Raw genomic sequence first — 27,316 nt, forward strand, 5'->3', positions numbered from 1 at the left:
GGGCGTTCTTTTTCTTTCCTTTTTTAAAAGCGGAATTGTGGGATCCCAGCTGCGTATACGGGAATGACATTGAACTCCGGTGTTTACGGAAGCACGGTCTGCGTACTGGACAGGCTTATTTACGCCGTTACTAAAGCGTTTCGAGTCTCACATAAGTAGCGTGCGTCACTTCACGAAAAAAGGAGCAGCGCCACCCTCGTAGTTTCGCAGAGTGGACAAGCTCAACTTGCGAGCGAACGCGACATAGTACATCGTATGCAGGAACTGATTGAAATGTGTGAACGAAGCGCTACGAAGACGCGGACGAAAGAACAACATGTATGACAGACAAGGCGTCCGCGTCTTCGTAGCGCTCTTTTCATCAAGTATCCATAACCAACTCACCCACATCAAGCTTCTGCTGTGTGAACGAAGCTCGTGTCTCTTTCCCCTCCCCTTCTCTCTTTCGCCTGAGAAAAAAAGAGAAGAAAAGGGATAAGACGGAAAAGCCCCGGACGTGTGTTTTTCACTGCTATTTTCTGCCATATAACAAATGTTAGTCAACATAGCCGGATGTTCAATCCTCGAAAGAATATTCTTGCTTTCATTCGTTTTCTTGCGGCAGTCATTCGGGCGGCATTGTTTCAGGTCTCTGTCTGTAGTGAAAGCCACTGATGATAAGTTATTCTCCGGGCACCGTGCTCTCGCAGGCCATCGAGTCCCAATAGCGCATATGGCCGACCTGTTTTCACGATGCCAGCCGCGGCGGCGAACGTGAAGTTGGAGCAGCTCTCAGCCCGTAATCGACGTTGGAGGCGAGGGCCACGCTCTTGCACCTGTCTCACCTCACGGTGGTTGACCGGCAGTTTGTATCGATGGGAGCGTCAATAGCGTGGCCATGAGACGCTAGCATTAAAGTCAGCTCTCCTTCGTGGTCGAACAGGTCGGGCGCGACGGCCTTCGCGTTTTAGCGTGTACGTTGCTCGCTGCCATTTTGCTTCTCTACAGCGGGGGCGCACGACGTCTCGCGGGGATTGCGATCGATCCCTTTACCTGTGGGTTATTAGCGGGCTATTTAATCCATTTCGCGAGCGCGACATTGAGACTTCTCGGTGGGTTATGTTGGGTCTGCGACTGCATTCGAGTTCTTTCCATTGATACTATGAGAGCGACCCTAAAGAGTTTGCGCGTTAGTGGCTAGTAGGTGCACGTTAATTAATTGATTCAGCCGGTAAGCGGTATGCGCGTCAAAGCCACACAGTGCAGACAGCGCATGGACAGTACACACGCAGCGTTTTCTGAGCGCTATGAAAAATTAGAAGACATGCATTTGTTGAGAAAAAAGAAATAAATATAGAGCATAGAGTGAAGAAACGAAGGTGGTAGCGGAAAATAAAGCTAGGCGATGATGTGCTGTGATGTCAAGGTTTCATACTTTGGGGATCACATGTGCATATTGCACATATTTTAAGAGCCGAGAATATAGAAATAATCTTCGCGTGAGTGACTTTCAGGTAGCCAAAAGTGTATTATTCCTAATTTAATTTTTGTGTGAGACATTGCAGACATTTATTGTTATTTTCAAAAAAGTATATATTTCTAGGCCATGCTTCCTCCCTCGGTTTGGCATAAGTAGGCTTTTCACTCGCATTCTACAACCGCAGTCAGTATGCCTCACGGCGCTCTTGTAATGGAGCATTTTTACGAATTTATTCGCGCACGAAATGAATGGTTGGTTGAAGAAAAACATTTCCGTGATTGTAGGCTTTCTTTTGCTACGTTGCTATGGGCAGTGTTCTTGATTCTTCTCCCTCGCCTCCCACCTTTTTTGCCTACAAAAGCATTTTTGAGCTCGTATAATATGTTTCTTGTCGCGCATTTTCACGAGAAACGCTATTCGAGGCATAAGCCGCAGTCAAATTTCACAATTTTTTTTGGCATTAGTATTTGAAGCGCTGACCTAGTGGTCTGGGTAGGCCGAAATGTCTAGTGTGGTATCTACTTAAACCGTCAGCAAAACGCCCGGGGACGTACTTTTTGTCTGGAGCGAGGCATGCGATGCACAGCCTACGAATAATAGCGAAGGCTTCTAAGGCAAACGTGCTTAATAATTGTACATGGACGATTTACTGTAGTGGTAAACTGTGTGCCGCTCATAGAAGATAGTGGCTGAAAAATACATTTTGGAAGCTGGTACCTCTTGCCACGCGAAAAAACACACGTACCCTTAATTCCTCGCTTGTGCACTGCATGTTTGACATTGCGCCAGATAATTCTCAGCGCCATTGAACACGCAGCAGCACCAGCGATGCTATGCACCGAAAGATGAGACAGAGCCAATGCCGTCCGCGTTTTCCCGCGTTCACGGCGAACGCGTGCAGTGTCGATGGATGGGATGGATGGATGTTATGAGCGTCCCCTTTGGAAAGGGCCGGTAGGTTGCGCCACCAAGCTTTTACTATTATACTGCCTAATGTCCTACCTAGGTTAAACAAGAAAAAAAAAATACAGCTAGCGCCTCTGACGGCGGCTCGGCAAGTTTCGACCTTTGGAGGAAGAGTTGGGTTCACTCGTCGTGTCGTCGTCGGAAGTCGCTGCCTCTTCTCGCCTCGCAACGTTTCTGGTACAAGTTCCTGTTGTAGATCAGTGTTTACCTGTGTTTACTTGTCTTTACACAATTGCATCACGTGAGCACATGCACGCTGTATCTACAAACATAAAACGCGCCAGTCGTTTGTAGGCCAAACGCGCCCAGAGTCACGCAAAGATCCACGTCTCAACCGCTAGTATCAAGTTCTTAAGGCGTAGAGAAGTAAAATAAGACGACGGAAGTAAGTTTCTTCTGACTATCTCGTGGATACAGGCTATTGAATCACATTTACAGGAGGCGTAAAAGTACTAGTTCAGTTTAGTGTGGTTGATGGTCGAAGAAACTCGAGATTCTACTTACACATAGCTCGAGTCCTAAGTGCTCTGGTGTTCACGCACCATTCACACGTTATGTTGGTTTTCATACTTTTAGGAACATTCCCGGTTTCTTTCTTTCCGCGTCAATGCGGTGTTTCACCGCCTGCTGCTTTCACTAAACTTTAAGTTGTACGCTATAAAAACAAGCCTTTCGCCACTGACAACCGGTACGTACCTAGATAGAGGATGTGTTATGTTGCTGAAGTGTTCATGACGCTAAGTTGTTCTCATGAAATTTATTACCACTGATTTCTAATCATCCTTCAAAGCATCTGTGCGCATCGCCCGCGCATGGTCGTTTTTATTAGTCTCAGTTTTGGAAAAACAGCTACATGGTTTCCTCCTCATGGACAACGCACGTAGAACCGCGACGTCGCTGTATTTTTTTATTTTTTTTAGCCACCATGAACATTCCATCAATACCGCCGGGTAAGTTTTATCCACTCGATAGGCCGAGTGGCTAAGATTTATGTGCTGTCACCATCACGCTTAACACGAATGTGTGAGGGCGCGTGGATCGCGTAGCCGCAAGCGCCGCTTCGTTGTCACGTAGTTCTCGCTTAGCAGTGCAGCCTGGCCCGCGACACGCGTCGGCGGCTATCGTATGTGGTAGTTCATTTCGGCGGCTCCTGCAGCGTTCAAGCCGTGCCTGCTAAGTCGACTGTCGACATATGCCGCGAATACTGCAACACAGGAGAGGCGTTGACGCCGCGGAACAGCAGCCCGAAACAGCGTCACTCAAGGTTCGCGCGCGAGGTCGTCCCTGACCCGCGGATCACGGCTGATGGAGATTCATTGTGACGACCGCCCGCCGCGGTGCGAAGTGTGGACGGGTCGGGTCCGCACTAGTGCGACTATACTTGCCTTCGGATTTCCTTCCGGCGCTGACACCAAGTTCGGAATGCGTTAATGGCGTTTCTGGAACAACACTTCTCACCCGCGTGGCGAGACTTTCGTTGTTCGGCCTTGATGCAGCGAAGAGAATAAGTGCTTTTGTGCAGATGTAAGTCGTCGAAAGACAGAATGAACTCATTACTAAGCAGGGCGACGGTGACGATGTAACGTAGCTGCGTCTCCTTTCCGTGTTCAAATTCACCGGAATAATTAGGCCCACACCAGACGTAACAGCAAGAAATTCTTTCATTTTGACGACCTCCTCCACATTGCGTTTGTATTCAAACCAAGCGATGTAACTATATGCCATACACTGTAAAATAATGTACACCCTTAAGAGTAAAAAAATGGTGTAAATGTGTCTATAACTCAAATCCTTGGGGTGTGATTTATATAACCGACACCATAAGGGTGTGAGTCATACACACATTTACACCTTTTTCACTTTTAACAGTGTACATTTTACAATGTACACGCGGAACTACCGCACATACCTACTCTTCTGCCCCGCTAATGTGTCTTTAGCGCATTCTTTTTTTCGAGGATGCTCGGCATTATCGTCGTTTTTCAGAAGAACGTTGTAGACGCGTCCAAAAGAACCTCGCTTGTGCGTGCCCGAAGGGCTGAGACGCCGGCTGTCAGCAGTAGAACGCAATACAGGCGTAACAGTATTGTCTTGGAGAGAACGAAGGAGGCGGCTCAGCTTTTAAGGTTCTTTTGACGTCGCTTTTGTGCGTTTAACTTTCATGAATGGCGAAACTTATTGTCCGTGGCCTCTGAGTCCATGTCAATGAAAAGCGGTGTGTCTGCCTTTCATTGGCTGCGTTCTGCATCCGCAATCGTAGACGACGGCTTGGCTCGCGTCCAACTCCTATTTCGTTTTTTAGATACAAGCAGAACTTTATATTTTTACAACCCCTGAACTGATGCAAATCAATTATTACATTTAATATACTACAGCTCGAAATGAAACCTGGAAGTTGGGCATATCATTATAGGCAGCAAGGCATACAGTAAAACGTATAACAAAGGAAACTGCGCGCGCACAGGAGTAACGCATCAGAAATACATGAATCTTGCTTCACTCATTATGCAAGTAGGTAGAGGAACAAGCATATGAAAGTGATCGATGGGAGTAGAATAATGGGTTATCTTCTCCTCTCCCCCCTTTTTGGTTTCAACATAAAAGTTAGCGAAAGTTCTAAAACTTTAAGAAATGTTGAAACTTTCCAACTACGCAACAAAAATATATATCATGGCGTTTTCAACCACACTCGTCAGAGTGGCAAGGACGGTAAAATGCAGCATGTTTCGCAGCTGTTTGTATGTGTTCGTTACATAACGTACCACCTCGGCGTTCGTTGCGCGTCGAGGTAGCGTAACGATGGAGAGTGATTCGAGGTATACTGTTTTGTTTGGGCTGCCTGAATGTGAAATGTGAAATGTGAAGTGGTGTATCTTTCACCAGGATGCGGCGACCAAAGGGTACTTTATTTTCATCTCATTTACACACACACACACAAAAAAAAAGAACGGAGAAGAAAAAGAAGGGAGGCAGGCGGGAAGGGGGGAGCCGCTGACTTCCTTCGGCCCATCCGGTCATCTGCCAAATTTTGCGTCATTGGTGAAGTTTGCCCTCATACAAATCTGCCTGTCCCAATTTTTCTGCACAATATATCTAAACTCCCGTCGCCCAAGTCAATAGTGTACAAAAACTACCATCTAAGCCACTCACTGAGAATTTCGATCGCTACACAGAGGTACAGAACCTTTCATACCACTCGCACGCTCAGCGACGTCAAGCTCCGCGCTTCTGTTACTGCCGTCGATAAAGCTATGACAACAACGACAACTTTTAAGCCTACAGGGAAGGTCACTTCTTATAACGGTAGACAGCACTTGTCCTAAAATTTCCTGACCTTCGAGCACCACGCATTGCGAAAACCGATGCCAACAAATGCCATGCCTTGATGTGTGGCACGCGCTGCGAGGAAGCGGACGTTAATCACAGCTGGCTCAGTTCTCTTGACACGCGAAAAAGCAGCGAACAGCGCTTGATGTGCGGCGGCGAAGAGAGGTGGCCTCGTCGCGGAGGCGCGCCTAATTGCTCGGCCATCGCATAAAACACAAGAGATGCGGCTTGCGCATAGCTTCCTGCGCTTCTTGTCGTATACCGAGCTGTTGGGTTCATCATAAGTTCGAGGAAGAAAACGCCGCTGCTTGCTCAGCCTTGGCTTCTCGCCCACGTACGACTGTGGCCGACTACCGTAGAGGGCCCATCATGCTTGGTTCCGAACACAGCTTGAAGAAATGATGCGCATCTACCATAGCTGGCTCGCTCGCTCCACATGATCGACATAATCACGTTGTTTGCTGAGAGGTACGTGCGGGCGCCCACGTAGACCTGCTTATTGGCACGCATTGAGCACCATGTATAGCAGGTTATTGAATTTAAGTGCCGTAATCAGGGTATTAGAGCAATCGTTGCACAAACACGGGTCTTTGGAGACATTGGGAAGCCGTGGTGTCGTGACAAATTGAATGCGAATTCTGTCGCTAGAACCGGCACTTATACCGTACGGGCAGGGATCGTCATAGGATACTAGTTTCATATATCTGTTTACCACACGTTCTCTGAATACTCGTTATATTTTAGTTGTCGCAGCAGCCGCCCACTATGCTTTCTGTGCTTCCTCAAGGATTGATTAATCAAGGAAAGTTTGTATCTTCCTGAGAATGATGTTTCTGTCGAGGGATGCAGAAACAGCCGTAAATAACGGCTCGTGGACCGTAAAGCAGCAGCTTTCTAATTAAATCACTTTACGTCCTTGAAGACAGCCGGCAGGCCTACACCTTCCGTCAATATTAAAGGAAAAACTTCATGTGCGTTGAAGTAGTGGCTCTTACAAGTGTGCATCTCAGAAGCTCAATCACTGCTATTTGTTGCACTGTTGTCCAGTTGAAGAATCCCGCTCATGGAACTTTTCCTCATTACCACCGCACACACGAGTTGTAGCATGAATTCGGTGTCGCCTTTCATATTGGCGGAAAGTGTACATTGCAGCCCCACATGTGGATTGCGCAGTGAAGGAAACATGCTTTTCGCAAGGTTTGATCAATCAGCCGCCGCAGGAACCTTGACCGATTTTGATACGCTGTCTGCCTGTCGCGTTTCGAGGTGAATTCTTCAACCGCGCGTTATACGGCACTATGGAGAGACGGTCGAGAAGCACTCATTCGTAAAATCAGTCTCATAGGTCGGCTCGTTTCCTTCCTGCTTATTATTCTTGCCAGTACGCAGGAAGACGGAGCTCCTCGTATTATGCGAATGCTTTTTCGACCGGCATGCGAAAGCCGGATACTATGTTTCAGTGAAAGGTCACCGCATCATCCTGCATCGTTCATTCGCTAACGGCGGCAGAGGAAAGGAGGCGGCGAGGCAGAGGGGAGATCCAACGTGGATTTCGTCTATGGCACTCTCCCACTTTCTCTCTATTTTCCTCGCAACTATTTGCATGCTTAATTCTTGTGAGCAGGCAAGCTTGTCGACCGAACGAACTTGGGATTCCGAATGAAAACTAGTCGGAGACTCAAGGCTCGGAACTAGCTCGCATAATCGGTCCCTGGGTCCTTGAAGGACTCACCAATCGCAGCAGCAAAACAAAGCCAAAGGACCTCTAGGATGGGTGAGGGTCGGGGATAGGGAAGGTCAAGTCTGGAGAATGGTTTGGGCAGAGAGAGGGAGAGAGAGAGAGAGAATTATTACGGGGCTATGGCACACGCACGCAGCAGAAGGTCTCGTGTGACGCTTTTCTTACTTTTCACCGCGATGCAGATCGCTTCTTTTTCGCATGCAACGCAGGGCTGCCACAGCGCGTTCGACCTCCCCACTTTTTCATCAGGCGATTATTAGCCACCGGCGTACACCATCGAAGGTTATAACTACAACTGCTTTTTGGCTTTTGAACTTTCTTTTGCATTCTTCTTTCTTCAGGAAGTGGCATAAACGAGACAAGGAAAAGAGAATGAGGGTTAACTTTGGCAATATATGTGTCGTTTTCTGGTGTGTCCCGCGTGAGGAAATTTGGAGCGAATAAAGTCTGTTATAAAAAGTTGAATGCGCCGGTACACGCAAGCCGAGTGTGCTGTTGCTTTTGCATTTATTTTCTATACCTTGCAATCCATGTAGCCAGTGGGTTGAGCATTATTCGCATTCTTTGCGCGTACAGGGAGCTGCATTGTGCATTATACACACTTCGCGATTAGGGTAGTCCAACAATAATTTTCGAACTAAACATTATATTGTAAGTAGTTGAAAGTTGGACGCCTACCATAAAAATTATAAATAAGAAGCGGTTTCGACTTCCGCAAGGGAGCCTTGTTCACAATGACGGCGCCGACGATACACAACGAAATAAAACGTATTTTTTAATTTCTTTGAGAAGAGCATAGTCGCATTTTTTTATTGGAATGATCTTCCTTGTGTTTAAGGCTGGCCGCGTTATCTATAATGAAAGTTTTATCTCTCGTATTGCTTGCGAAAACATACTTCTTAACGGCCGTCTGTGGAGCTCAATTATGCCTCAAAGACTGAAGAAAGAAGGAAAATTTATGTAGACTTTCCCATTTGCCTATTGTTTCCGTCTTGACAACTCTTTACGAGGACAGTGGATGCGAGATGGCGGATATTAAAGTTATAACATATTTAGAGCTACTACCCATTGTAATGTACATTATAGCCAAGTTACGATACATAAGCGTGGTGCTATTCGCGAACTGTTATCTTGTGCTACTGTCGTGCTGCCTCTAAACTATACATGGAGAGAATATGAGCTTCGATTGCGAAGATTAGGTAGCGCTGCTTTCACAGTTTATAAGCTGAAGAATGATTTACTTGTACACAATGCAGTGCCGAGAGGCGTGGTGGCCAACTTGGCACTTCTGAGCTTAAGTGACGTGACCCCCCAGCTCCCATATAATAGATCTGTTAGCAAGCACCCTTTCCAGCTTCTTTTCTTCAACTCCATAATCGCACTCAGAGTTGCTAATGTGTAATAAGAAAGAGAAACAGCCAAGAAAATAAAATGTACTTGTCATGGCCACAGAGAAGCAACAAACGGGAGTAGTTTACCATTAGGCGCTAGTGACAGCTGATGGCTAATCTAACGACGCCAGCAAGGCCGTATTATGAAATTGCTTTGTAAAAGTAGCTAAATAGAAAAGCCTACTGAAAAGCCTACGCAAAGTGTGTGTGTGTGGAAAGCGGGGAAAGGGGAAGGCATACGCGCTTGGTTGTAGTGCGAGGGTGAACGCTCGTGCACCGCATCCGGTGAGAGCAAGTGCCGGGAACCTTGGTGCCCTCTCCACAACGAGGCGCGGTAAATCTCCGCTTGTTTTTTTCGCGCATGGTAAGGCGAGAAATGCCATCGAGAACCGTGCATCCACGCTTAGAGCACGAAATGGCAATGGTGGTGATTGCAGCGACTAGTCTGCTAAGTCTTCTAACCGTGGCTTGGACCCACGATCCGGCTCCGCTGGTGTATACTCGGCAGGGCGCGGTCACCGGAATCCGCCTGAAGGAACGGGGCAAGCTTATCGATGCCTACCTCGGTATTCCGTACGCTCAGCCACCGCTTGCTGCTATGCGGTTCAGGAGACCCCTTCCACCGAGACCGTGGTACGACGTCCTCAATGCCACCGAATTTAACCCAGGCTGCGTGCAGACGGACCTGCCCCTCGGGAGGGGAGCAGTGTTCAACCTGTCCGGAACCATAGAGGACTGTCTGTACCTAAATCTGTGGACGCCGGAGAGGACCTGCCTAACCAAGTTAAAGAATCCATGCAAGAAGCTGCTGCCGGTTCTGGTCTACTTGTACGGCGGCTTCTTCGGCTGGGGCACCGCCTCGGCGTTCATCTTCGACGGTGTGTTCCTTGCTGCTCGCGCCAACGTCGTAGTCGTAACGTTTAACTACCGCGTCAATATCCTCGGTTTTATGAACGCTTCGATTCCGGACGCCCCGGGAAATATGGGCCTGTACGACCAAGTGGAAGCGCTCAGGTGGGTCAGGGCCAACGTTGAGTTTTTCGGCGGCGACCCTAACGCGGTGACTCTGGTCGGCCAGAGCGCCGGAGCCATCTCCATCAGCTACCACATGATGTCGCCGATGAGCAAGGGACTGTTCCATCGCGCCGTGATGCTGAGCGGTACGCCGTCGTCGCTCGCCTACGTGGACAGCATCGACCAGAACGACAACTTCAGGAGGATCGGCCGGTCGCTAGGCTGCGTCGACTACTCCCTGCCGTGGCACCTGCAGAAGGAGGACATGGTTGAATGTTTGCGGCGTGTCGACGCTCACAGGCTCGTGGACGACGCCATGTCATCGCTGGCATACCGATACATCACGGTGTTGCCCAGCTACGGCGACGAATTCCTTCCGAATAATCCTGTGGAAAACGATCGTATTAAGCTTAACGTGAAAGAAGTACTTTTGGGGAACACTCGAGATGAAGGGGCCCTCTTTCTGGAAGTTTTCGCTGCACAGTACGGCTTCCAAATCGGTGACGTCGACGGTCTGACTGCACTCGTACTTTCCATCAAGGCACTATTTAACATTAAACTTACAGAGAGCCGGGCGCTCGCCAACGCGTATATCGAAGAGGACGACGTAGAGAACCCACTGGCAGCGCTCAAAGGAATTAAGAACAGCCTCGACGACGGCGGATTCGAATGTCCCGCGGATGTCTTCTCCGAGTTGGCAGTGAAGAACAATGTCACCGTGTACCGTTTTCTTTTCGATCACCGACCTTCGTGGAGCCCCTGGCACCCAAGTGTCGGCGCTACGCACAACGACGATATAGTATTTTTTCTTGGCACGCTTCACTCGGACCTGAAAGCGGTGAACGAAACAGCGAGCAGAGACTTATTGGCGGTGTACCGAAAACCGCCCACCCCGGACGAATATCGCTTCTCTGACGAGCTTGTCCAAGTCATTGGTGAATTCTGCTGGTCCGGGTGAGTGGAAACATCGCTACGGAAGCAGCGAACTTACTTCTTACTTTTCGCCTACGAACAACGAGCTGTAGGCAATGATTATTATTTTTAGGTTTGCAAACATATACGCTAAATGCAGTGCGCTTCACGCATAATGGCGATCACTGTGCTCCTATTCTCGTCGAACTTCCAAAAGCCTAGTTAAATAACAGTGCCTGTTTCCGTTTTTCAACGGAAATTACGAAATATGACAGGTAAATACCGTGGAATAGTTTTTGTTGCTTCATGCATAGCTGTCGCCGATAATGGCTTATGTAGCTTCATTGTATTCCGTTATACATGCGCAATTTTACTCCGATAAGTTAGTGAATCGCCTCAACTGCAAGCGAAAAGACGTCCTTTCTTATTCATATATGCCGAACAGTGGTAAGAAAAACAGGTCGTGTTTATAATTTCCTGTAACGTTATCTTGCTTCGTGGCTTTTCATTTGTGCGTAGAATAATGAATTCCTATAAGTGCAGCGTGCATTTGTAATGATTTAGAACTGCTCCGCTGCATCGCGTGAAATTAGAGCAGGACAAATGTAGGGCAAACGCATGTATGGACACGGCTGATGAATCATTATTCGCCCTTGTGCCACTACCTTGTCTGTGCATGGCGTGTCGGTCTGTGCATGGCGTGTCGCCTCTGTGAACTGTCAACAGTACAACATTATGTTTTGGGCTCTCATATTCCAGTAGTGGGCGCAAAAGTGCCGCTGGATTATGTTCTACGAGTTCACTTTCTCACGAGAGAGAGAGAGAGAGAGAGAGAGCGAGAGAAAGAAAAAGAAAGGAAGCGGGAAAATGGCTCTACCGGCCATCGTGTTCTGACTTTTTTTGTATAAGCAATACCGGGTTCACGATTTTCCTGACGCATTCACTGGCGACATCAATAACACAAAATGTGCTGGACCGGACCTCATCTGCTGAGTGATCCTTGACGCTGAAGATGCTTCGCCAAATTCAACAACGATTTAGTTGACACAAAGCTGTTAGACACGTTTTTGGACTGACGACGACGACGACGACGACGACGACGACGACGACGACGACGATGATGATGATGATGATGATGATGATGATTTAATGGCATCCCCTTTGAAACGGGGCTGTAACAAGTAGTCACGTAGCCTGGTTGATTTAATCAGGTGAGATATAGATGTTCTTTAGCTAGCATTTTTGTGTACATCTCCTTAATCTTTTCTTCCTTCAAAATCTACCTTGTACTGCTGGCTATGACTGTAAGAGATCCGGTCGTATCAATCTCTTCCCTGCCTTTTTTTCCCACCAATACTCTAAACATTTCTCGCTTATTTAGATTGCTGACCGGCTGGCGCTTCCGTACATTTTAAACCCAAGCGCTTCTGGAAGGTGTACGTCACCTACGGTTCTCACTGGGTGACCCTTCGCACTTTATTAGGATGTGCTGAGTGGTCCCCGGATTTTTGCTGCTGCATACACATGCCTCATATAGTCCCGAATATTCGCGCTGGTATGTTTTTGACCTTAGGCAACCGGCTCGAGCCTCAAATAGCAAGTCACTACCCTTTGTGTTGGACGGTGGGGTTTACCGTGCCCAAGCGGCGTAGTGGCTTAGGGAAGGGGGGCGCCATAAAGCAGGGTGCTCCGGCATAATTTTGACCACTTGGGGTTTTTGATGTATACCCAAAGCACGGTAGACGAGCGCTTTTGCATTCTGCCACCATCTGAATGTTGCTGTCACGGCGCGAATCGAACCCGCGACCTCGTGCGGCACAGCAGAACGCCATAGCCACTGAGCCACCTCGGCAGATTGCTTTACCTCCCGTACCCTTCATTTACTTTGTTTTTGTCCAAGTTTTGACTTGGCCCCGCTTAACGAATGTCCTTACTCGCTAATATTTCCCATGGGACGCTGCTCGGTGCGCGCGCGCGTCTGCGCGTGCTGGGTGCCCAGCTTGGCTTGGCGCTCTGCACAGTTGGCTCAGCGGGGTTTCCCATTTCGCTTCTCCCGCCGCAAGGCCGAGCTACCGTGTGAACACTTTTGGACTATAACGTGTTGCCGGCATCCAACGAGCTAGCTTAACTCAATTGCTGCCAGGAAGCACATTGCCGCCCCGTTCTTTGTTCGAGCCCTATTCTCACTCGCAAAGCTGTCTTTGCGCGCACATCGCGTTCGCCAATGCTGAGCACGAAGAAATAATCGTGACTTAATTTTATCGGGAACTGCCACATTAAAAAATAAATTCGGGAGCTTTGCGTGCCGGAACCGCGACCTCATTATGAAGCATGCTGTAGTGGGAGACTCCGGTTTAATTTTGACAATCGGCGGTTCTTCAATGTGCACCTAAATCTACGTACGTGAGGGTTCTTGCATTTCGCCCTCATAGAAATGTGGCCGTCGGGACTGAGAGCGAACCTGCGACCTCAAACTCCGCAGCGCAATACCATAGCCGCTGAACCACCGCGTCGGGCAACTGATACATTTATATACAGCTATACGTTTAGCAACAACACGAACCTGACATGAGTGCCGGCTTCTGTTTACAAACGACCACATTTAGATACACAAGTTACGTCAACTAAAGTGAGCCGAGCAAGTAAAAGTAGCAGGTGTTTTGCTTGCATGTACACACGGAAAAATCAGCGTGACGAAATCCGCATGCGATCCGATCAGCTGTGTAGGCGTTATATCTGGTTCATACGGATATCGTAAACAAGAACGGTTGTCGCTAACATGAGCTATAAATGTTGAGGTTGGAACTTTTGTAAACGCACTTTTTTTTTTAGAGTGCAGCTCCTAATGGCCCATTCCTGCGGCGAGCGCCTGCGCCGGGGTCTGCGGCGTAACCGAGCGAACGAGCACAATAGCGAAATATGAAAGAGCGAACGCGGAGCGTCAGATGAAAGACACGAGCCGCGAACCGCGAACGCCAATGAAAGCGGCCCCCTCAGTGACGTGTGCACGGGAAACTGGTTTCACGCGCACCCGCCAACCGCTGGATGCGAACTCGTATCTGTGCGATTGTTTATAATCAGATTGTATTCGCGATGGGAATTGTGTGGTACTTTCTAGAAGCCCAACGACACAAGTGTTTACACTGGAACCTTCGACGAGTCGTGTATGAAAGCCGACGCGCTTGACCCGCAGATCATATTTTTCACGATGGCCGGCTCTACTACATGTCTCTCTCAAATTATTTGCCTCAATATATCGTGAGATGAAAACACATATAGAGCTTCGCTCAAATTTCGCATTAGGGAGTATAGTAATCGTCGGTGACTTCTTTTTACGGCTACAAAAAAGGATATAGTAAAGCGAGAAGGTTATCGCTTATTTAAGATCTGTGCTGCTATAGCCCGGAGCGCCGTCATAACTTGACCGTAAATTGTTATCGTAGATGTGTATCAATATCGTGGAATTCTTGGGCTTCGGATGACGGCCCATTATTTTGACAGCAATCTTGTAAAGCTTCGGCCATCATTCAGACTTCTAAGCGTGACGTTTAGCGGTGTCAAAAGGTTGTCAGCAACACTAGGCAAAACTGCAGACGTTATTGCTGACATAACTGAATGCTTATCTTTTGTTCCGTCCCCTATTATTTATGCTTAAGCGCACTGAGTGCGTGGTGCTACGTGAGATGCAATCATTTACGAGTAAGAAGCTAAGCCGACTCATACGGCAGAGCAACCGTCTCCCCGTCGCGATATGCATCTCGTGCTAATGAAAACACGGCATGCGTCCATTCGCACCTCCCACGCCGATCGCGCCAGTCTGCTTGCAGTGAGGGGCCGCTGATAGAGATAAGCAGTTCGTTTGCATTGAAGCAGGCAAAGTTGGCGACGCATGAGCATTCATCTACGATCACGTAACGACTTGCACCACTTTCACCGCAAGGCTGCACGCGTCTCGATTGATATTCACGCATGATAAGCCAAGCACTGTGAAGTGAACGTGCGAGGTAGATCAACGACCGAGATATCGCCGACCCTCGATCAACATCTCTGGCCGGTAACGCTTTCATTGAGAAAAAGCGGCTCCGCAGGCCAGTGTGCGATGGGGGCTCGCTGTTTAGCGACAATCGCCTCTGCCCGATACGATCGGCCTTAGACTTGAACGTAGACTTAAGTGCACGCGCGTCTCTGACCCAGTAAAAGTACGAGATCTGTTCGATAAGAGCTGAAAGGTCAAGGAAAAGGAAAGCCAGGTAAGAGAGCTTGAAAGCTGCTCTTGACATTCGCTTTCACTTACTGCTGTCGGAACATTCTGATGTTGGCTCGAAACGTTCCTAGATGCAAGCTCGACGGGGTTTAACGGCGTGCTTTTGGAGGGTGCGCTTCGCACTTGCTATTTAATAAGTTTCGTGACATCTTTACGTTCAACCGACGTTTAACAATACACACTGTGGAGGCACTGTAGCTGACATGAAGTTCCGCCCTTCGGCGTTGCGCTACAGTGAAATGAAAGTTTATTCAAAGCGACATGAGCACAACTCCAGCAAATGGCCTTCACTTGCTTTCCTAAGTTGCTATCTTAGCATTTAAGCTTCGCTTTATGAGATATTGAGAGTCGCGCCCGACAACTGCGCCAATATTGCCGTCGAATCGTTAGGTTGGCTTCCGTTTTGATAAAAGGTTTTTGTGATAGTTTAATAACGGAAATAAATACGCCAAGTATAACTCTTGTTTCCGATATAATCAGCGTATACAGACCACAGTGCAGGATAGAGATTTAAAGAAATGCAGGATAGAGGAAAAAAAAAAAGAAAGTCACAAGGCATACTTCGTTCCATGGGAGGTGAACGGAAAGTTTTCAAGGATCAGCAAACGACTCGAATGAAGAGATTGCGTACTTCTTCGTGGCAAAGGGTCTCGCTGCAGGAGCCGTACATCTAGCGACTGTGAAAATTTTCCTCATAGGCCGGCGACAAAAAATACGAGGGTCCGCGAGTCCCGGAGCGTCGCTGCACGCGCCAGTCTGCTAACAAGGTGCATCAATCAGCCCAGCGCGACATGGCCGAGTGTTTTCCTTCATAATTCTTGCCTCACATGGTGTGGCAGGTAGCAGCAATAATTGTATGACTCTGGGTTAAGTGTGCAAAGTAATGGTCGCACCTCGCGTTGCTGCCGCTCATATACATCCACGCCTCCTAAATCCTGTTTTCTTTAGCGAGGGGTGAGAGTGAGAGGGAGTGCAGTATAATGCTGTTTCCGTACATTTATTTATTTATTAATTTCCTTTTTTCTGTCGACGCCTATACGTTCTTCGCATGATTGGAAAAAAGTGAAAAGCTTGCGGCTCCCTATATTTCCGTTTTTATTATCGCGCACTCGAGGCAGTGTAACGTTTATTATCGCGAGCAATTTCATGTCATATTTGTGACAAAATAATACGTAAACTTGCTACAGGAGATACGCTGTTTGTTGAAGCAGTCGTGATACGTGAATTTCTCTATAAAATAAGCTCGAGGTGTTTGGAGGACCGAAGGGCGCGTGTAAACTAATGGCTGACTAAAGAAAACCTCTCGCCAGCAAGAAGCTCGCCGAACAGGTGACTGTTTTTTCAACATCTGTTTTCGAAAACATTGTCTTTCTTGACCATTTATCACCGCATTACCGTACCGAGTATGGCTGTTACTAATCTGTTTCTTGTCTCTTTCTTGAGTCGATCGCGAAGATAGTGCAAAATAGTTACAAGTGCCACTGGGGGCCTCCGAGGTATGTGCCCTTGATCATGATGCTAATTGCGATGGTGATTCTGGCGATGATCACGATGATGATGACAACTGATGACAGAAAAGTTGAAAAGCGATTGAATTCCTAGCTGTCGTCGACCAAACGCTGCCGCTTCATCTCGGCTCTCAAAACGAATCGTGCGGTTCATACACCCCATTCTCATCGCCACCTCGCCCAGGAAGGCATTGTCTTTCATCGACTTGAACTATAGAGGTTGAGTCCTCTTTAACCTTTCTGTTACCGACGTGTACAAAATGACACTCGATGTTTCTCCTTGTGTATTCTAAAGAAAAGCAAGTTCTCACAGATGCATTTATGCCCTTTACTGTTCTGTATACGTGACTAGGATTTTGCACTGGGCTACCGCTTTTTGCTCATTCAGAGCCCACAACATGCCGACCTTGGGGAACGAAGTGCGCCCGCAGCGGCTTACATAAGTGGCGGACGACTTAGCACGGCACAGAGCTTTCCCGAGCATCAGAGAATCGAAGGTCGGCGTGTTGAACTGCATGGCCATAAATGAAAATTAATGCCTCGACCTCACATTGCGGGTAAGCGGTGCTCTTCATATTTCACCGGGACCTTGCGTTGCGTGTGTCTCATAGCCGGAATAACAGCCAATGGAGCCGAAGGTCGCATGCCGGATGAATTCTCTCCGACAGCGCCGGCTTTACAGACCGCACATCGAAACAAGCTTTGAAGGTTGAGCATAGAGAAAGAAAAAAAGTGAAAAATCTGGACGAAGAAACAAAACGCTCGGGCAGGTTGATCGCCGTCGTTTAGCGGTTCTTTCGGGCTTCCTGAGACGGGAAACTTGAGCCGAAGAACGACAACCTTGGCTGCGTCAGGCGCGGGTGCTTCGTTTGGCGGACGCACCTCGGCGACGCTTTCTTTATTAGCAAACGCTGCACCTGGAACCTAAGCCCTACGACGGGCTTGCTGCTGCTGCGTCCCGCGCTCCGTCATTCTTGTATTTCCCTCCCACTCCCCGTTAATATATATGACTCCAAGTTATACGACTCATCGTTCTTCACGTGTCAGATTAATTTGGGCACACCTTGACAAACCGCCCCACGTTTTAATATTGTTACGGGAACTGTGACAATATCACTGGAGCGCTTAGAAAATATGTGAATTGTGAGCGTGGTTAGCTCGGATCCTGTACCGCCTGGTGCACGTACTGTAGTTACTAGAATCAGGATGCCTCCATATTAAGTCACTTTTCATGCCCCGCTCATCCTTCCACGCAGGAAAGTGCTGAACTAAGTAGTGCAGTGCTTGCATTTGTGCAAGCACTTATGGTTTTTCTTCGTCTTTGTGTTTCTTAGTTTTTCTTTCCCTGCAGCTTTTTTTTCAGCGTCTATTAGTGCTAAACATGATGTTGCTTGTTTTATATTCCTACATTGGCGGCCGACTGGTGACGTCCCAAAGCGAATGCCCAGCTTTAGGGCGTAAAAACTCGACAATTAATCAGTGAATGACACTTACCTAGTCGGACCGGCCGAACTTGTGGTTAAGCGAGAGTTGCATGGAGCTTGGCGTTCTGCGCTATACTTTGCCATTTTCTAAAGTTTGCGCAATATTCGACATGTGCGTACGCCACACTTGGAAAATAACCTTCAGGCTTCAAAGTCGTTTCGCGCCACAGGTCTGCAAGAGCGCGCGAATGTGGGAGAGGTCCGTAAGAGGGTCACGACAGACGAGATATGGGTGTCAATGGCGGCATGGTGCCCGAGCGCCTTCGTAATGCTTGCGCACCGATGACATTGGATACTGCCTCGTCAAAATCCGGGCGCGCCCGACGGTTGCGGGCGCGTGCACGAGCGGACCGTGGCCCCGCAAAAGGACCGTTTCGCGTTGCTGCTTGCTTTCGCGGCCGCATGGCGCTTCGGGTGCACGACCTTCGAATTAACGGCTGCCACGGCCCTCGGGGCGCGCGTAATGCTGCAGCCGAGGACGATGGCCCGAGGCTGCCGCCTCGTGGCCGTCTCGTGATTAACCAACACACCAGAGAGGCGCCGGTTGGCAGAGATGTTTATCATTCAAGACGGGATGGTGTAATGTGTCGCGACAACTTTATGAGCATGCGGAGTGCGCGACATCGAGAAACCTGCGTGGCGAGCGGTTAAGCACATCCACGTGCCATAACGCGGCTTACGTGATACCTTAAGGGACACTTGTTTTTCACGGATTGTGGAGAGTTATTCTGTGCGACTTACCCTTACGAATAAATTCTTCATCATGCATTTTAGTCGTGCCAGGAAGCGAAGAAGGTCGTGCGCATTGCACCTGCGCAGACGCGCGTGCAGACTGCTGCTTTGCCGCGTTACTGCCCGCATAGCCCACAGATACGACACTGCTGAAGTGTATTCTAGGCAAGGTCGATCTAAATAGGTCGCGAACCTTCGGGCGAAAGGCGGTTCAGAACAAATTGTCATCGCCATCAGCAAGAATAGTTGTGGGACCAGCGATTGAAGAGCGACTATGTTTGGACGGAACAACTACTGGTAAAGAAAAAAAAAGCGTTTTTTAAATTAATGCATGACACAGTTATAAAGTTTCAATAACAGCACAAGGACAGCAGAGGGGACAGAAAAGAGGACATAGCGTTAATAGAGCGCTCTGTTCTTTCTTCTGTCCCGTCTTCTGTTTCCTCTGCTGTCCTTGCGCTGTTATTGAAATTTTAAAGGATGTTTTACCAACAAGCCCAATCTTACACCCTTCTTAAGACGCAGTTAGATTCAATGAAAATCAAATTCCTAATCAATTTTACATGTGTGTGATGAGTAAACAAAAGACAAGTCTATTTTATTTTATTATTATCAACAAATACCTTTTTTTCAGCGCCCATCGTAAAAGGGGACATTGACGCCGCTATCCCTTGCAATGCAATGCAGCTCTTGAAATGTGCAGAAGGGCGCGCTCGCAATGTTCACCTGTTACTATATACGCTTCCCTAGCTCACATGTTGTGCTACTTTGCTTGTCGACGTTTGTCTGAATTTTGTGATGCGAGTAGTTTCATCGTTTCTTAACCGGTTCAGTCAAAAGTAGTGAGTTACGACCGCCAGATAATTGATTACTTTAGTCGTTTTCATGCGACAGCGCTGGCTGGTGGGCTTGGCTTCTGACGATAGTACCCTACACCTAAAGCTTTCGTCGGCCTCCAAAGAAAGTATGTTCTTTGCAGGGGTGCAATTTCGACATCCGTGCGGCTGACATTTTGCTGCATCGCTTTCCGTGCTGGTAGCTCGAAACGCCCATCAAGTCGAATGGCGGGACATTTGAATATGCAGCTTAATGGCAGGCCACCAAAACAAATTTCGCGCCATGGAGGAAGGAAAAAACTGAGGAGAGGCCCTACCCCCTCCCCGCGCTAGTAGAAAAGTGTGGAGGAAGTGACGTGGTAGTTTTTCATTTTTTTGCTTTTTCTTTCTTTTGCTGTGGCTTCCATGTTCTCGGGTCATAATGGCGGCTTTTTTATGGTTGTGTGCGCTCACACGTGTTGCTCCGTAGGTTTCGTAACGTGGCAAAGGCGTCGTGTGGGCAGGTTTGCGTTAATCTTTGTATTTTGTTGCGCTGTGTTATCTGGACCGTGCTCTCACGGATGTTGCTGTGGCCTGGTGAGACAGGAGGAGCTAAACTCGTGAAATGAACGCGCATGCGACGCTGTAAGCTATGTACCGCACCACGGTAATGGCAACGGACGAAGGAATACCCGCGGGAAATTTTGCCCTCTTCGGCGGAATCATGCTAACGTGCCATCGGAGGCCGAAACCGATGCGTTTCAGAATCTGTGCAATGAACGCGTTGCAGGTCAGTGATTCCTGCTTTTGACAGTGCCTGGTGCATTTGCGGTACGTAGAACGTATACGTTATTCAAGAATGCATAATCCTGATTTTAGAATTTCGTGTTCAGTAACAACTTGATTTTGTGCATATTAACACGCATGTTGCTCAACTGTTGCTTGCTTCTCGCAGCACTCGCGGCAGCACGAAGTCTCTTAAGCAGAGCGCGTTCGAGGTTCATGCACACCTGCACCGGTGTACAACAATGCGTGCACGCGCTGACAGAGCTTTACGAAGAATATGTGCATTTTGCTGCTCTCGGCACCGTGCGCCGGCCAGTCGACGCTTCATCCGGGAACATGGGAAAGAAGCAGCTGCTTTGATTTATTAAGGAACGAATCGTCCCTACCGCAGGCGTATCTTATCTGTGCACGCGAGAAGAGCAGGGAAGTGAAAGTTAGCGGGTGCGCTGCAAGAGTGAGCAAGGCTCCACGGAACGTGCGCCTGCGAACACATCAAACGGCTGTTCCATGGTCGCACGGGGGCCGGGTCTACGCGCGTAGTGTTCCGCACCGTGCACCGGCTATCGCAACACTTTGGTTCCGTGAAGCTTCACTTACAGTGGGAAGAAGGCAACTCAGGCCGCAGTCAATAATTCTAAACGCGGAGTCAGAAATGACGTTCTGCCTCCTCGCCGGCGCGCTGTGGTAGTGATGCGCGACCACCCGAAATTTGTTCCGTATATAAAGCACGACGATTCCTCAAGCCACAGCGAGAATACGTGTTTGTGCTCATCAACAGCGGATGGATTGCAAATGGGTCGGTGTGTCGTACGTTCCTCCGGTGCATTCTTGCAGTGCAGTGAGAAGGCATACATATTTTTTTCATATACATATACATATTTTGTTCTTGAGATTGCCCGTACTTGACTGTGGTGCGGCTCTTCTCAAAGCCCTTCTGCCTATTTCGATCGTACTCCTTTTATTGCAGACCGTTTAATCGAATCAAATCATTGACACGAAAAAGCACATTTTACGAAGAAGTCTCTGGCTTGCTTTCTGTTGTCAGCAAAATTGGCATCTCAAGAGAAACAGGCAATCACAAAGTAAGATGTGGAGGCAAACGGCAGATATTTATTTCACAACAGTAACATACATCATTGAAGAAAGTATTTATTGCAATACCTAGTTTTCACACAAGAGCAGGCATTCAACTGTAAAAACAACAATGTAGCCCGACGGCTGTGCTTACTTTAACATTGCTACAGAGTTAATTGTGGGCAAACAAGGAAAGTCTCAGCCTAGAATCAGTGGTTTGACAAGGGGACATGAGGGTCTTCGTCAGGTGTTCCTTGGCTCCCAGTTCCTTGTACAATGTCACCTGAACCTTCCGGCTTATCAGCTGTCGGCTGGTGGCAAGCTGGTTGGTCAACGTTTGCTTGCAAAGTGTATCAGAGTCAGTGTTTACGCACAACGCATTTTTACTCACGCTGAACCCTTATTGCTAGTGAACAAAATATAAATGGAAAAAACACGCATGCGCAACCTAACAAAATTGAAAGTGACCCCCAAAAAGCCTCAAGACATAATAACGTCCCACCATAAACAACATAGCGAGTTCAATCGATGTACGCATCCAGGAAGTGTATTTCTTTGGTGGTTAGCGCTATTGATGCCTCGGTTGTGCATTTGTCGTCCCTTTTCCAAATCTAGCGTGCCTACGCTGCCAGGCAGGCTTTCTAGTCTTTGTTCCTCTAAAGAACATAAGTAGAATAAAAAATAGCGTAAAGAATAGCTGGCCGCGTGAACCGAACAGCTTACTCGAAAGATCGGTACTACGCGATTTTCAATAGCGCGAAGCGAACCGAGCCGCACGAGCCGTTTACAGGGAACAGTAGCCCAAAGCAGAGCTGGCCGCGCGTACCAAACTGTTCAATAGAAACAGTAGCGCAAAACAGAGCTGACCGCGTGAACCGAAGAGCTTACTCGAAAGGTAGGTACTACGTGAGTAGCGAGCCGCGTGAACGGAACATCAAACAATGGCGCAATGCAGAGCGGGCTGCGCGAACCAAACAGCGCACACGAAACCTCTTGTACTATCTCGGTCGTTTTCAAAAGCTCCAAGTAGACCGAGGTGCGCGAACAGGGCAGGTAAAGTTTGGCTTTCACACGCAAGTACGGTCGCTTGAAAGCAATAGTTCAGCCAACTGCGGGTAAGTTATTGAACAAACTTACCTCGCACAAGCGGGTGTTCGAGGGCGCGAAGCTTTTGCGGCCAATTCTGTGCAGCCACGCAGAACGTCGATCCCAGTCGTCCTTCCCGCACGGAATGCAGAAAAATGCCTTTCCGGACTCCGTTTGGTTGCTACACGCGAAGGCGCAGCAACCAGGCGTAATGTTAGCGTGCCTGTGTTCGCCAGAAACAAACGGCTGTCGGCAGCCGCAAAGCCCGTCCGCGTTGCGTCCGCTTCGTGTTCGACGTGTCTAATGCAAGCGCTTGGAAGCGATATGGCGGCAAAAGGTCACGTGACACGAGTGACCAAATCAACGGCGGCCGCGGCAGGCGGCGACGCGCGGAAAACAAATGCGATACTCTGTAATTTTTTTAGTGACTCTATGAACCGCCTATGAACCGTCATGTTTTGATCGTATGGGCTTCTATGGAAGCTTCGCTACCAGGTATATTTACCTTGTCCCAAGTATCTTACTGTGTGAACTCAAGGAAAGCTGTTCGCATGCCTGTCGTGATCAGCTGTCAGGATGCCCAGCGAAGCCCAAAAGCCTTTGGAGCTAGCCGATTGAAGCAGCTCAAAGAAAGTAGGTTACGAAACTGGATTCAATTAATTTAACATAATTTTCCAAAAGGCGTATGGGATCCCTGTGTTATAGCGCATGGAACACGATGTGTGTTCTTGTATTGAAGTGGTGCTGTGCACAACAGTCAGATCAAAGCCATAGCTTTATCGGGGCTATGCAGTATTCCCCCTCTTTTGTCTCTTTGGTACCGTATCCCCGACGTCACCGTGTTTGTCCACGTGCAGCTGCAAGAAAAATTGCGCTTGTGCAAGATGTAGCAAGGCACGGTTGTGTACGACTATTTGGAGAGCGTTCATCCTGTAATGAAAACACACGTATATAACCGCATCACAGCGTGCATTACCAATTAGGCTATATTGTTTCTTTTCTATGTATTGAAATTACAGCACCTACGGTGAAAGTGCTGTTACAACTAGTCAGCTACAACGAAAAGCTCATTGCCAGAGTTCTCCGCTCAGTGAAAAATTGTGCCGGGAACACCAAAACTCGGAAGCCGTGCCTTAGTGTAGCGCTCGCACTGTATATGCCGCAGGATCTAAGAAAAGAGCGAGCAGTATGATATTATTCAACTCTTAGCAAGACATATTTAGGTCCTCTGTTTATAGGGGAAACCCCTTAAGGTGGAGTCAATTCAAGCTAGGAAATTCCCTTGTTATGTAGAGTATTGGCAAGCTTGGCACCAATGGCCTTCGGGTTTTATTCGCAATAGCTGATGTCGTGCCAGTGATCACGGATAATGGAAAGTGGTGTGAGCCCACCGGACATTCTTTTTAACTTCCAGCGGCACACACAAGCCGAATACCTGCAAACCGGATTGATGCGGTAGTGAGTAGGGAGGTGCCCATTACGTTGATCGTGTGTAAATACGACGCGCCCGCAGTCGTTCTCGTCTTTTGTGCTTTGTATAATGAGGAGTGATTTCTGCCTAATAAACATGCGTGTCGTGTTTGCACGTCTTTATTTAGCTCTCACGATAGCAGATGTCTGGAGTGTGCTTCAATTCTCATGGCCGACGCACCGCTCGGGAAAATCCTCCGAGACCGTTTCGAAACTTACCAATATTGTGAGAGCCGATGAGAAATGGCGTGTGCATGTGCCCTAATATGTACGTGCCACTTTCTTCCGGAACTTGCGCTGTCTGAGTTACTCGTTTAGACTAGGTGCGCGAATGAACAGCCCGGAAAGCAGTAATATTTGCCCTCACTCCGGCTCGCTCGCGCTTGTGACATGGCGAGGGAAAATGTGCGTGTCGCGTGCATGCACTTGCCCTTGATCCCATTTTGCACGCCGTAGGGACGGAGGCTTTAGGCTCCCAAATGCTGCTTATCGCGGCCGTAGTAGAGAAAAACAAGAAGGCGTAACTCCTAGACAAGTGAAACCTGGTTCCTTGAATCCAGGTCAAAACGTTTTTTGACTGTTCGCTCAAGGCGCGAAGTATGGTGCTTCAGGAGGAAACGCGAAATGCAATGATTAATGGCCGTGGCAAGAATGGGGCCATTCCTCTCACCACGGCTCGAGTCGCACTATCGCTGCATGCTTTTGCATCGAATCAAACAGTGCGACTGGGCAGGCACACGGAAGCATTCCGGCGTTGACTGCTCTCTGTCGTCGTCGTCCCACGGAGGCACCAACTGATTATGCAGGCCAAGCGGCTACACCGGCGCGCGGGATAAGGGGGCTCACTAGCGCGGGGTTTCCGCGTGCGGGCGTGCGATCATGGTGACCTCGCTAAGCGGCCTTAATGGTGTCTTTTAAGCCGCAGGAGAGGAAGGGAAAATTGAAACTAAAAGAAACAGCAACACTCGCGTAACTTGTGGCCTAAACGAACCGTGGCGAGCACGACGCCGTCTACTTGGCCGCATGGTGGCGCGCCAAGAAAGAACAGAGACAAATACACGTGGGTGCTCGTACTTTCTTTCCTCCTCTAACGGGGGAGGACTATGCACGCACAAACTCGTGGTTCCCCGAGCGATTAATGCAATCGCAATAAAATACAACAAAAAAAGAAAAGGAAAACAGGGTCGGAAGAAAGTCGTAGCGTGACGCGGCGGCGTTCGGCTTCACTAATAATTGCTGAATCCTATTGGCACTTTAGTTGAAGAGGGAAGCTGGTGGTGTTCCTTAGAACAAAGCCGCCTCTCGAACGGACAGGGACGGACATGCAGACCGTTGCCGCTAACTTTCTGCAGACGCCAGTGAAGGTGACGGCGGGGCACCGGGCCCGTAGGCACCGGTGTTTGATTGTCGTCGCACTTGTCGCCACTGCCGCCTTTGCCGCCGTCGGCTCCGCTTGTTTGCCGTGCGGTGTCGAGGCGCATAGCGAGGATGTGGAATCGAGTGCACCAGTCGTGCAGACGGATTCAGGTCCTGTCGCCGGTATCAGACTTCGAGGACAGAACGGCGGGGTCGTCGATGCCTACCTGGGCATACCGTTTGCTAAGCCGCCGACAGGTGAGCGTCGCTTCATGCTACCCGAGCCCATTACGCCCTGGAAGGAAATCCTCCAGGCAGTGTGGAAGCCCAAGGCTTGCGTGCAGACCAGCTTCGAACTGCCTGGCAGCGTCAACATCAACACAGCGGACACATCCGAAGACTGCCTCTATTTGAATATTTGGGTTCCGCGACCTGAATGCAGCAAAGGCGCGGTATCTCGCGATCATCTCTTGCCCGTTTTCACTTTCGTCTACGGCGGACTCTTCGTTTGGGGATCGAGTGCTCTGGGCGTCTATGACGGCCTTGACTTCGCGGCACGGGCGCAAGTAGTGTACGCAAACTTCAACTATCGCGTCAGCCTGTTCGGTTTTCTCAATGCCTCATCGCCAGAAGCTCCTGGCAACATGGGCATGTATGACCAGCTCGAAGCACTGCGCTGGATTCACAGAAACATCAAGCATTTCGGCGGTGACCCCGACGCCATCACCTTGGCAGGACATAGTGCCGGAGGCATGTCCGTCAGCTATCACATAATGTCCGAGCTTAGCCGAGGACTATTCAAGCGGGCAGCTCTATTCAGCGGCACACCACAAGCCCTCTCGTATTCGGATCATGCGGACCAGCACCAGAACTTCCGTACACTGAGCTACCACCTTGGCTGCGCCGATGCTAAGCTGCCGGTAGAGGCCCAGAGGGACGAGATAGTTCGCTGCATGCGCAAGTGGGACGCTCACAAGCTCGCACTGGAAGCGACCAAGGCGCTACCCTTCAAGTTCGTCACCATATTGCCGGGATACGGAGACGCCTTCCTCCGCCGGAACCCGCTGGACCTGAACACCCCGTTCAACGTTAAGGAGATCTTCCTGGGCACCACGCAAGACGACGGGGCGTACTTGGTCTACGCGATGCTGGACCAGCTGAAGTGGCTCAACGGAAACTTGGACGGCCCCACGGTGTTCAGGGTGACAGTGAAGAGCTTCTTCAACGTAGACTTTGCGGCTAGCGCCAAGTACTCGCACCTCTACTTCGACGAGAGCGGCGCTCCTCACGAGCAGTGGGAGATCGAGAAGAACCTCTCGCTGCCTCTCACCGAGGGTGCATTCGACTGCGGTACCGATCTGTATGCCTCATCGGCGCTCGCCAGCAACGTGACGCTGCTGCGATACGAGTTCACGCACCGACCGGCGCGCAGCATGTGGCACAAGTGGGTGACGGCGACGCACATGGACGAGCTACCCTTCTTCCTGGCCACCACGGACAAGCTGAGCCGCGGAACGACCAGGGGGGACGAATACGCCAAGGAGCTCCAGTTCTCGAACGAGCTGGTTGACACCTTGGCGAGTTTCACCAAAACTGGGTAAGCCGGTGGGAGTATCTCTCGTAGGCAGTAGCTTCCTATCTTTAGAATTGATGTGGAGACGGAGGGGCTTGAGCGAGTTAAGAAAAAAAGAAGAAGAAAATGAAATAGAAATATAAGAGGATCTGCTGACTGCTGCATTCAAAATTTAGAACGAAGGAGACAGAACAGCGGATGAGAGGAAGTAGTGCAACTTCGGTGCAAGTGATCGGTTTTTACAAATCACAGCTGAGTGAGCTTTTTACGCATATGTTATCTGTGGTTGTATACGCATGCTGCTGCGCAGTCCCTTCGCACCTTAGCACTTCTCTCGAACATTGCAAGCAAAACGCGT

General features: G+C 49.0%; 1 protein-coding gene and 1 long non-coding RNA gene across 5 annotated transcripts in view; one reads left to right on the top strand and one right to left on the bottom strand.

Annotated features, from left to right (window-relative positions):
- Positions 1-27,316, top strand: part of LOC135899962 (acetylcholinesterase-1-like) — a 78,322-nt gene that overhangs the window by 33,007 nt on the left and 17,999 nt on the right. Inside the window, exon 1 of one of the 4 annotated variants that reach the window (XM_065429362.1) lies at positions 9,250-10,852. The exons of 2 other annotated variants lie outside the window; for them this stretch is intronic. In XM_065429362.1, the coding sequence (XP_065285434.1) occupies positions 9,261-10,852 (1,592 nt within the window). In that variant the 5' untranslated portion in view covers positions 9,250-9,260. Of the gene's footprint in view, positions 1-9,249; positions 10,853-25,300; positions 26,983-27,316 lie in introns of those variants that run through there. One more of the 4 variants, XM_065429361.1, reaches the window with a different exon arrangement.
- LOC135900012 (uncharacterized) lies at positions 21,490-22,865 on the bottom strand. The gene is made up of 2 exons (XR_010563767.2): positions 22,611-22,865; positions 21,490-21,813 (listed from the first exon to the last, which is right to left on the bottom strand). It is a non-coding gene; the product is annotated as an uncharacterized lncRNA (long non-coding RNA).

The sequence above is a fragment of the Dermacentor albipictus genome, chromosome 4 (assembly GCF_038994185.2).
Source record: "Dermacentor albipictus isolate Rhodes 1998 colony chromosome 4, USDA_Dalb.pri_finalv2, whole genome shotgun sequence".
NCBI classification, from domain to species: Eukaryota; Metazoa; Arthropoda; class Arachnida; order Ixodida; family Ixodidae; genus Dermacentor; species Dermacentor albipictus.